This window comes from Parambassis ranga, chromosome 9 (genome assembly GCF_900634625.1).
Source record: "Parambassis ranga chromosome 9, fParRan2.1, whole genome shotgun sequence".
Classification (NCBI taxonomy): Eukaryota; Metazoa; Chordata; class Actinopteri; family Ambassidae; genus Parambassis; species Parambassis ranga.
Genome location: NC_041030.1, coordinates 18,199,603 through 18,210,895, shown reverse-complemented (window position 1 = coordinate 18,210,895; position 11,293 = coordinate 18,199,603). Strand labels below are relative to the sequence as shown.

The 11,293-nt window shown below is 42.3% G+C and overlaps 1 protein-coding gene across 9 annotated transcripts in view; it reads right to left on the bottom strand.

The window, feature by feature from the left end:
• Positions 1-3,908: 3,908 nt before the first annotated feature.
• The window catches only part of slc20a2 (solute carrier family 20 member 2), a 35,239-nt gene continuing 27,854 nt past the window's right edge, over positions 3,909-11,293 (bottom strand). For 8 of the 9 annotated variants that reach the window (XM_028415081.1, XM_028415085.1, XM_028415083.1 and 5 more), the window contains 2 exons: positions 9,703-9,787; positions 3,909-6,441 (listed from right to left, as the gene is read on the bottom strand). In XM_028415081.1, coding sequence (XP_028270882.1) covers positions 6,277-6,441; positions 9,703-9,787 — 250 coding nt within the window. In that variant the 3' untranslated portion in view covers positions 3,909-6,276. Of the gene's footprint in view, positions 6,442-8,423; positions 8,509-9,702; positions 9,788-11,293 lie in introns of all 9 variants that reach the window. The other variant, XM_028415088.1, reaches the window with a different exon arrangement.

Here is an 11,293-nt window from a genome sequence, read left to right as displayed (position 1 = left end):
CATTGATGCCACCACTGACCACTAAGAGCCAGTAGCTGTGTGTTCACCCCATCTGCTTTATGATGAGGTCATGAGAACTGACCATGTAGGGCCAAAGAACAACAAAAAACACATGATAAGCCCGGAAATTCTCGACCTTTGGGGTCTATATATTTAAACACAATGAAGATAAAAGGGTCAACTTGATGCTTTCTAGGGCTTAAAACCTAACTTCTTTTGATGATGTGCGGTTAAAAACAAGTGTCTCATAGGAAAAAAATGATGTTGTCGGCAGTCTACACACTCAGATAAAGAGTTACTGCACATTAAGGATTGGTGCTATATTTGTTTTATACAGGATTAAAGTGGCAGTATTTAAATATTTAAGTAAATGTGTACACAAACGTACCTGCAGTTACCAGTTACCACCACAGATGTCGCCAAAGAGCCCAAAACAGGCCCTGCATCTATTACAGAAGCAAAACTAAGAGGAATGAGGAATTAAAGGGATTAAAAAAAGCACTTTTCTCCCTCTCCTGGGTACATTTCAGGGTTATATGCTTTGATTTTCAGACTTTACCATCGTCATACATGTAAGAGTCAAATAGATGCACATGTAGTAGTTTTGGCATTAATAGTCTTGATTTAATTCTACAGCTACATGCGACAAAATACACTTTATGTTTATTATTTGAAGCAGAGATCACAAACAGGACAGCTGACAATATGTTTTTTTCCCCCTCCATGTCCCTCCGAACCACAGGCTACGAGGACGCCCCGCCTGATCCCTGATGAGATGTTTATGACTGTGCAGGAGCCACATTCTATCACAGCTGAAGGGCTTTTCTGTCGTCAATTAAGAGCCACAAACAAATGAACAAAACCCTTTCACAAAGCCCCAACAATGTCATTGAAAACCCCTGACTACAGGGAGACTATATGGCTCCCATTTCATGTTGGTTAAATCAGTGGGCCAAGAAGAAATGGAAACCATTATCCTATTGAACATAAGTGGTGTCACTTGCTGTGTGCCAGCAGCATTTTTGCTGCGTTACTGTAGAGACATCTTAAATTAAAGCCAGCACAGAGAGAGAGAGAGAGAGAGAGAGAGAGAGAGAGAGAGACACTGCTGGGAACTTATAGTGCAATCTGTGCCAAGTCCACTGAATTATTATCTGAACGCAGAACCTCTAAATAAGAGCAGCCCTGAAAAGAGCTGGCAGATTCATTCAGTCTTTAAAGAGGTCGGTTGCTGCAGGAAGCCAAATGCACGCAAAGTGGGAGGAAATGGGAAGAAACACAGCTGCAGGATGAAATGTTTGATATTAAAGACTGTTCAGGTTATAAATCAGGTTAAAGTATATTACACTACATACATACATCTACCAGTTTAATAAAAAAGATGACTCGGCTTAGTCCTTATAAATAAGGAGTAAAAGTATATTATAGCAGTATATTAATAATCACTTTTTAAATGATATGATTATACGCCATTTTCATAATAACACACATTGTCCCAGAAAAATAAGACACAACTCAGTGTTTTTTTTAGGTATTCTTTGTAATTTTAATTCCCATAATTTAGTTTAAATGCAGACATTTTTTTTCTCACTAAAATCTTAAATAAAACATTACAGTACGATATATGCAAATCAGAAGAGCTTTAAGATTTTGTAGAAGCAGGCTACGGTTTCTTTTCAATTCTTTTTTGTAACTTTTATTATTATTATTATTTTTTTTTTAAACTTTTGAAGGACTGGACAGTTAAGTAGCAGTAAACAGTAAAAAGACGACACAGAGCTGTAAAAGCCTGCAGGCCGGCCAAGGAGCACATTCTATTACAAAACAGACCAGAGAACTAGAGACAGCACGCCAACATCCAGATGAAGGTCTGAACCGAGGCCCTCGCCCCCTCACCCTCTCCCATCCCTCCACCTCTGTGAGGCGGTGCTAGATCCCACGCTAACAGGAGAGGGCGCTATTACACCTGGGGGGCAGGTGGAGCTACACAACCACAAAGTGACAGCAATGTAGTTGCACCTTCACAAGAAACAGCTTGTATTGCACATTCAGGGAGGATAAAAATGGCACATTCTGTTTAGTTTGTTTCTACAAAAATAACATAAAAAGGTTATTGAACAGTTATAATGCAGTAGTAGCACAGAAACTCCCTCAATGGCAATGACATCATACATTGATTTATACTGATCAGCTGAAATGGTCTGGTCTAAAATGCTGTCCCTCTCTATGGGGGAGGGAAAGTGTCAGACTGCGCCATCTGCTGGCAAACATGTTTCAAGTCTTAAGCTAAGAGTTCACAATAACGCTTCTCCAAGTTGTGACTTATTGGAACATTCAGCATCTAAAACAGCATTTTTTTCCAGCCTTTCTTGTTTTTCGTCATGAGATGCTAAATGCTGTGCGGCATTCACGTTCCCTCCCCATCTTGAGCAGTGCATCCCTTTTGGCCTATCAGGACTGAGAATGCATAAAAATAAACAAAAAGTTATGACAGTGTGTGTTACACAGAGGGCCTGCAGGGCACTGGGATGCTGTCAGCCTGTAGCATTTGGCAAAGAGAGATTCTTTATGAGCAGCATGAAAACTGGTGTTTCTGTTTATACTCTGAATGAAATGGCCTTTTACTCCTGACCATCTGCAGAAATGATATGTAGTTAGCAACACTAACAGGTAGTGAGGTCTTAACTGCAGCAGCCATCTGGCTACTGTCCATCGATCCATCCAGGCCATGAGATGGCCGGATTATTAAAGCTAGCAGATACAATGTTAACCTGGGAGAGCAGCATGAGGGCTGTTGGCACTCTTCAGTTCTTTCAAGCATGTACACCACTGGTGCAACCACTAGGAGCACCTTTGTGTGTGTTGTCCAAACAAACACCAGCATGCATCAAGTCAGTAAGAGGTTTGAACTATTGTACAGTTCAAGAAAGAAAAACGTTCACAAGGAACACACTATTGCTGCTGATGGCCTGCGTTACTGGTGGAAAATGTTTACTTATGCCAACAAATGTGGCAAAAATGGCAAATATTTTGTTCTCCTGCATGTTTCTATCTACTCTTAGTTACTTTGTAGGTGTCAGTCAGCTGGTTTAGTGTTTTTAGAAACAGAAAAATCTGATGATCCAAAATCTGGATGAGCTGCAAACTAGTGGCTTTTGGCTCTTTGATACATCGTGACCTCCAGGCTGGAGCCACCCTGTGTAACACACACACACACACACCATGAAGAGGTAAAAAGGGACATGAGCTTCAAGAGTGGTTACCTGCCAAAAACAAGGAAACAAATGTCCTCACAGTCCAGTTTTCTCTTAAGATTCTTGACTACAAACAGCTTTGCTTCTAATTTCGGCGTTTTCAGCCAGCGGTCGTCCTGGTTTTTAAACAAGCGGCTGTCCTGCTCTGGCAGCTCATGATCCAAGCAGCAGGGAAACAAAATTACAAAGTGTTTTCATCTAAAATTCACAAAAAAATAAAAATGGTAATTTAAAAATCTGATCTACTACCGGCAACCGACACATCAATCTACATGTTAGGAGAACACAGCGGTGGGCTTAGAGGAAGGATTTTTGCTGCCCATCCCATCCCATCCCCTCCCCTCCATCAGCGTGTCCTCCACAGTGTCCGGATGCTCACTCAGGTTAAAACTCAGATATGGTAGAAAAATATATAGTTTTGATGAAATTTATCTAGTTATTCTCGTTGCTGAATTGCACCCATACATGTAGTGTTAACACAGTGTAGTAGTAGCAGTGTAAAGTGACAGGGATCAGGATTAGCACTACTACTACGACAACAGAAAGAGAAACACAAGTCAGCGCGCACACACTTGCTCTTGCTCTCTCTAGACACTTCTGGTTATTTTTTCTTTTTTTTAACTTGCACTTTAAAAATTCATGGTTAATAGTTTGTCTTTCATTGGCATCATTAGGTATTTTTTTTTACAGATACTCTACAATATGGTTACGATGTAAACACCACAGTACTTAATTATTTTTTTTTTTTACTGTATCTGCACAAAATAAAACACAAAGTTACAAGGCAAGTGGCTACTTAAGCATAGATTTGTTCATGAGAAGAAAAAAAAAAGAAATAATTGGAAGCACACCACAAGAACAAAGAAAAAAAACAAAAGTTTGTTGAAATAATAAGAATAAAAAAAGCTTTAGAGTTTTGTTCATCTACACTCAGGGTCTCAGGTGACCCAGAAAGAGCTGGTGATGATCAGTACTTTTGTCTCTTTCTGGAATTTAAAGGGACAGTTCACGCCAAGTGATGCACCGGTCTGGATACTGGCTCTGATATTGACACACAAAAAAACTGATTAGGTATCAGATGACGGTGCAGATCTATTCACTTTGGTTGCTACACAAGTCATTCTGTGTCAGCAGTGCGTGCAGCTCGCCTGCTGTGAGATAAACAGTCAGCTGTATGGAGCTATTTTAAGTTCAACAGCTGCAAAGCAAATAATATCAAATCAGCTGATATGCAAAGATATTGTTTGATTGAAGCATCCGCAGCGGCCGTGTCACTGCACCAAAGGTGGCATGCATCCCTGCATCCACCCATGCTGTTATAACCATCCTCTGCAGATAACATTTCTCACGTTTGAACTGTATTTTTATGGTTGAGTGCCGCCTCTCTTCAGCTGATAACTTCCAGTCAAAACAAGCCACGGGGAGAAGTGTGCATGATGGGTTTTGGGGTGAACTGCCTCTTTAAGAGATCCAAAGACAAAGGTCTTGTGATATTTTCATTACAGCGGGCTTCGATCCGGCCCTTCTCTTGACCTTTTGCTATCTCTCCAACCTTTAGCACTTAGACCCACGCTCCAAACAACCACGAGCCCGTTTTTTTTTTTTTAAAGGAGCTACACATGTGGCTGGGGCAGACTACATCCCCCCCACCCCCACCCCATCCCCCTTCTTCTCCTTTCTGCATAACTGGCGGAGTTATAACACAAAATGTCTGATATGAAACATGACAAGGCTTTTGAGGCGTCTCATCTTAAGATTTGTCACTTGGAGGGTCGTGAGACTGAGACTCAGGCTACAGGTACTGAAAGAGCTGCGAGGTCCATCGTTGGCGCGGAGCCTCTGATATGAGAACGTATGAAAATAAAGGCATTCAGATGAAGATATGTGAACATTTGTCTGGACTCGTTGATGTCTGCTGCGACTAATTTCAGCATGCAGACAGCTTTACTTTGGCATGACTGTGCTCCGAGCAGAGCGACCTCCTAATATGTGTCTACACATTATCTCAATACTGCTGATATACACTTTTTTTTTAAGGTTCGATTACTTTAAAGAGAGAAAAATACTGTTTTCCCAATTGTGTGTGTGTGTGTTCATGGGTGGTTTTTCTTTTTTTTTTTTTTGCTTATGAGCCACAGGATGAAACATAGTGTAAGTTATGATGACATCATGATGAAATAAAGATCCCCCCCCTCCCTCCCCCCAAACACTACAACAATAAAAACAAACCCCCATCCTGCATATTTACAGTACAAATTACAGTATAATACATCATTAAAAAATATGAGATCCATCTCTAAAAACATATAGGAGCTCTTGACCAAAAAAAAAACTCTTTAGTAAATTAGGTTTCTATGGTATCATGTGGAAAAAAACAAAAAAACAAAGAGTGACAGTCCCACCACCCCTCTCTGAGGCGTCCTTTCTGTTTGGCCCCAGTTGTACCTGGCTAGCATGTTGAGAGTGAGATGACGGATGGGTTGGTTGACCGCACGCACATCTTTTCTTCTATTGTTTTTTTTTTTTTTTTTAAAGCAAGCCGCAATACAACGAATCACACTCAATCCAGTACACAGATATGTACATGTTTTTTTTCCTGGCATTTTGGAATAATAATAATAATAATTTTTTTAAAGTGGTGTGCTGTCTGTTTTTTTTTAACACATAATTCTTGTTAAAAGTTTACTCTTAAGTCCCCCCCCCCCCCCCTCATTATTGTCTTATGTACAGCAGATCGAAAGGTTACACACTTTTCTTATGCACCCCAAAACAAGAGAGAATAAATAAAAAAAAAGTCAAAAAGATCTCTGGACTACGCAGCCAGGCAGCATGTGAACCAACCCTCCTCACATCCACAGTACAACCAAGTCCATCTGTAAACCTCTGCAGCTCCGTGCTTCTCCTTCACCCTTTTTCTCTTTATCTGCCCCCCATCCTGACATTTGAGCTGTGACTTCCACCCTCTCTGACTCTCCCTCTCTGACTCTCTCTTTCCTGCCTCTCCCTCCCAAGCTGTGAGCCCTCACACATAGGGCAGGATGCCGTAGACGAGGACAGCCATGACGGCGGCGCTGAACAAGCCGGCCACGGGCACCGTGACGAACCACGCCAGGAAGATGTTCCTGAAGAGACGCCAGTCCACCGCTTTCTGGGAGCGGATCCATCCCACAGCCACAACTGAGCCCACCTGGAGGCCACAGCCAGACGAGAAAAACAATCAGCAGCAGCACAGAACCAAATCTTCAAAGTATGCAGAGACACTGAAGAGCTGCGGGCTGACCAGGCTTTCCACGTGACAGAAGATTTTCCATGAGTACATAAGTTAAGTCTACCTCTAATGGACCTAAAAGCCAAAGTAATGAATTCAACTGTGACCAGTGGAGATGACACAATATGTCTGTGGCTCTCATTTACCACCATATTCATCAATGGTAGCTCTCGACTATGAGCTAGAACTGACTCATCTCCATGGCAACAGCTGCTTCCTACTTTATCCTTTCCTATTAGTCTGAAAATCATTTAAAACTCTAAAATGTAAAACATTAAAAGTAGTTTCCGACATGTTTTATCAGCACTTTGTGAACTTAAAAGTATTTTTGAAATTGTTCTGCACTCTAGATTTAAGTCAGAGTGGAAATAAGACCACAACCAACCATGATAAAGCTCAAAAGCAGGTGAACAGAAAAGCCTGTGTGGCCTTCAGCTCTTCAAGAAACATACAGTTTCAAATGTTAGTGACAGCAAGCAGATCACACAGGTTGTCCCTACATGAATTAACCTTTTACACGTGGAAGTCTGACATTAGCAGGTCCAGAGTTTCAAAAAAAAAAAAAAAAAAAAAAAATCAGCAACTCACCTCTTCATTAGGCTGTAAATAGACCCTTGTCCCTGTGCATATCAGACTTCCACTTTTACATTCTTTATGAAATAGCTCTCACTTTAAAGAGATTTATTTCCGTGTGTTGGAGTAACATGTACAGTGACTGCTTCAGGTTGTGATGCTTACAGGTGGGCGGGTGCCTGCTCCTAAACGGCCAGAGAAACATGAGACGCCTTCTGTCACACTCTGACTGCATGTGGAGGGTCAGGGCAACAGAAGGCCGTCCTGTTTGAAGTTAACAGGTCAGTCTTACTTTAAAGAAACACTACTGCTGCTGCACCCGTGAGGAGGTGAGCCTGAAACGAGTCACTGTACATAATCAAACCACTGCCACACACACACACACACCAGAGCTGGGCATCAATCTGCAAACAAATGGATGTCCATTCCACTCTCTCTCTCTTTCAGCCATCTTTGAGACAGATGTTGTTAGCTTTCTGAGTTTTAGCATCTTTTTTTTTTTTTGCAGCAACAACATCTGTCGATCTCCACACACAACCAGTCAAATCACCACCACAATTACATCCCTCTACCCATCAGTGGAAGGTCCCATTCTGCCATAGCAGCTGATTATCCAAAGGTTTTAGGGAGGAGGAGGGCATTTGGATGTGAGAAATGAGAAATAAGGTATGGATGGCGATGTTGATGTTTAGACAAATAGATCATCAGTAAATTGTAAAAACCCATTTTGAATCTTGTGCAGTTTCCCTTCAGCATGTGTGACAGTTTTTGACTTTAGGTTTGTCCAAAGGTCCTTGATGGTACAATCTTCCTATTTGTAAGCAAAAAAAAAAAGTGGACAGAAAGAACTTGCTGCTAGACAGTGTCCCCTTTGCCATCTTTATGCTATGCTAAGCTAAGCAGCTACAGAATGTAGCTTCAGTGTACAGACCATACATACACAGTATGGTATCAGTCTTATCTGCTGAACAATGACTTCCTAATATGTCTGTCTATTCATAAAGTCTGACTTATTTAAAATCTGAATTATTATAAAAAAGTTTCACATGTTTACTGATACTTTAACAAATACAATAGCTGATAAAGCATCTCCCATTGCTAAATTCTGAGCTACACACAAATCAAATAAGGATCTAATAAAAGCATTTTATTTTCTTAATGCTCCTGTTGGAGGTGAACTTGCTGCTGGAGTAAAACTGCACGAGAAGTCAAAACTTCAACTTCAGGAGTTGTGATTGGCTTCAGCGATTGACAGCTACAGGTGAAGCGATGAAGTGGAGCTCTGGGACGGCTCTCTAGCACGGCTTCACTACCAATGACTCCAATACCTTGCAGTGGGTGGAGCTTATTGGGATGCCCACATTTGATGCAACAAGCACTGTTAGCGCACTCATTACTTCAATGCAAAATCCGCTGTGAAGACAGATGAGGAGAGAGAGAGAGAGAGAGAGAAAGATGGAGAGGGAGGTAAAACAAAAGTGGAAAACCACTGTGACAGGTGGGGTCGGAGGGGGAGGAGGAGGAGGCTGTTGTAGTGGTGGGGGTTGAGGTAGGTGGAGGTCGTTTGCAGCCAAGCACAGGAGGGCGGAGGACCCACACACACCAAACCATGCTCTAGTGCTGAGAGGGCAAAATGGAAGAGAGTCGGTGGGAATGAAACACAGATTGAGACGCATGTTGATGGGAAGGATTGGGACTGGGGGGGAGGGGGTTCACGATGTCTTCCAGCTCCGGACCTGGTGTTCCTGTAAAGAACAGGGGGAGGAGGGGGGCCGCACACTGCTGCCCAAGGAGTTCTGCAGCGGGCTGGTCCAACTGTTTGATTGTCTTTTAATGAAGTGTTGATTGTCAGATTGAGACAAACAAAAGGATAATTCTAGTTTCTAACAAACTGCTTGTTGTTATTTATATAGTTTTGGCAACATTTCTATAATTTCAATGAAGCTATTATTACTACAGGATTCTGGGAAAGCAGTGACACACAGAAGTACTGCTCTTACCTAAATAGGCCTGTGCCTAGAAAGCCTACATCCTGGCTTCATACCACTACTAAAAAAAAAATTTGGCTCTCGGTTTTATATGGCAAGCTAGGACCTTCATTAATTATTTCAGATTAAGTTATAACTTTGTAACTTTAGCTGATAAACTAAATGCTATCGGTGAGCTTGCCAGTTTTGCTACCAGATCACTCCTGGGAGTTCAGACTCCTCAGTCGGCCAAGACGTACTGTCCTGCTTTTGGGAGCAAACAAGCTGATGTGTTAGCAAGCACACAGCATCAATATCACTTCTCTGTGATTGCCAGTGGAGAAAAACAACACAGCAAGTGCTCCAAATAAATCAATGAAGCACCAAAACTAACAAAAAAAACTGATATATAAACCGGAATTATCCTTTTTGTATGTGAAGAATCTGTTTTATCACTTTCAACAGATTAGAAAAAAATGTCCCTTATCCAACCACTGATGTGGGTTGAAGTGGTGTGTGTGTGTCTGTGTGTCAGAGAGGCTCCAGCCCGGTGCCCCCGGGCAGCAGTGTGAGCTCCCCGGTCCCCTGGAGATGCCTGGAGGGCAGTCGAGAGGCCAGCTGGAGGGCCACTCAGTCATACCTTGCAGTGTGTGGTACTGACAGGGATTCCGATATTGGAAGCGAACACGACTGTGAGTGCAGAAGCCAGTTCAATAGTGAATCCACTGTGGAGGAGGAAGAAGAAGAGGAGGAGGAGGGAGGGAGGGAGGAGGGGAGCAAAGAGACATTCTTCATTGTAATGTCTGGGACGCTGCTGCTGCTGCTGCTGCTGATGGCACGGCCTCACCAGCAACCACATCGACCACAGCACAACAGTAAGCAGATACAATCGAAGAAAACATGAAAAATGAGGTAACCATATCAGCTCACACACACACACACACAGTATTTCTAACAGGTTCCAGTTAAAGTTTGTGTTGTATGTTTATGCAGCGTCTACAGGGAGACATTATCTCCTCTTAACTTTATTCAACTTTCACACAGCTGGAAGAGAAAATCATTACACACACACACACACACACAGAGCTTAAGCTTTTATATTAGAGTGAAGTTGTGTGTGAAACTGTGTTATAATTAGAGTATGTATCCAGTCCATCCTTGAATAATAGTGGACATTTGAGCCAAATATGAAGACATCATCCCCTGTGAGGTGCTCCCGACATATCGATCGTGCTCAAACAAATGAGAGGTGAGGTCACAGCAACCTAAAACCAAAGTTTTCTCTAATCTCTCACAGCGAATAAAATAATGGCAATAAACAGCACGCACTCCAACTTCTGTCTCATCTACCTCCTTCTCTCTAGACCAGCCATCAAAAGGGGGGTTTGCCCAAATCCTTTCTGTTAAAAGACAATAAAAAGCTGATATATAATAGAATGAAATCTATTTTTTATATCATCATCAACAGCACCAAGCTATCTAATGTTTGCTGCTCCTTCTCCTCTGCCTCTCTTGTTCTGGCTATTGTGAAAGTACTGACATGATATCAAATATCAAACATGATGTTAATCTGAGGTACTCCAAAGCACACACACACACACAGACTTCCCTGTCCTTGTCCCTATACCCAGTCTCCTAAACAAACTTCTTTGTTAGGTTGATGCATGGAAACAGACACTGGAGGAGAGAGCCTTCACAACACTGAACCAGTGCAAATTTGTCTTTGGGTTCTGCCAACAAGCTGAGCTGGTGATGGAAGAGAGGAGATTAGGAAAGAAAAGAGCCACACAAAGAGAGGGAAAGAGAAAGAGGGGGGAGAAGGGAAATGTGAGAGTGAGGGACAGAAAGTTTTAGAGGTGAGAGGATGCAGAGAGGAATGAAGAGAGGGGAAAAGTTAGGCGAGGAGGAGAAGAAGAAGAAGAAGAAGAAGAAGGTTAACCACAAAATTAGGGATTTACAGGAGAGGGTTGGGACGAGAGAGGAGAAAGGGGAAGAGAAGGAGTCAGGCTGGCGTCCCTCCCTGCGGTTGGAGAAGAGAAGCTACGGATTCCCACTGTGGCTTCGCCCCTCTCCCTCACCCCTCCTGCTCTACTGCTCTTCATCCAGAATGCCAAACAACTTCCTGTAACCCTGTGTGATGTTCCTGCCAGGCAACAACACACACACACAAACAACACACACACACACACACAAACTGCTGGAACAATTACAATTTAATGTCCAAGCATGCA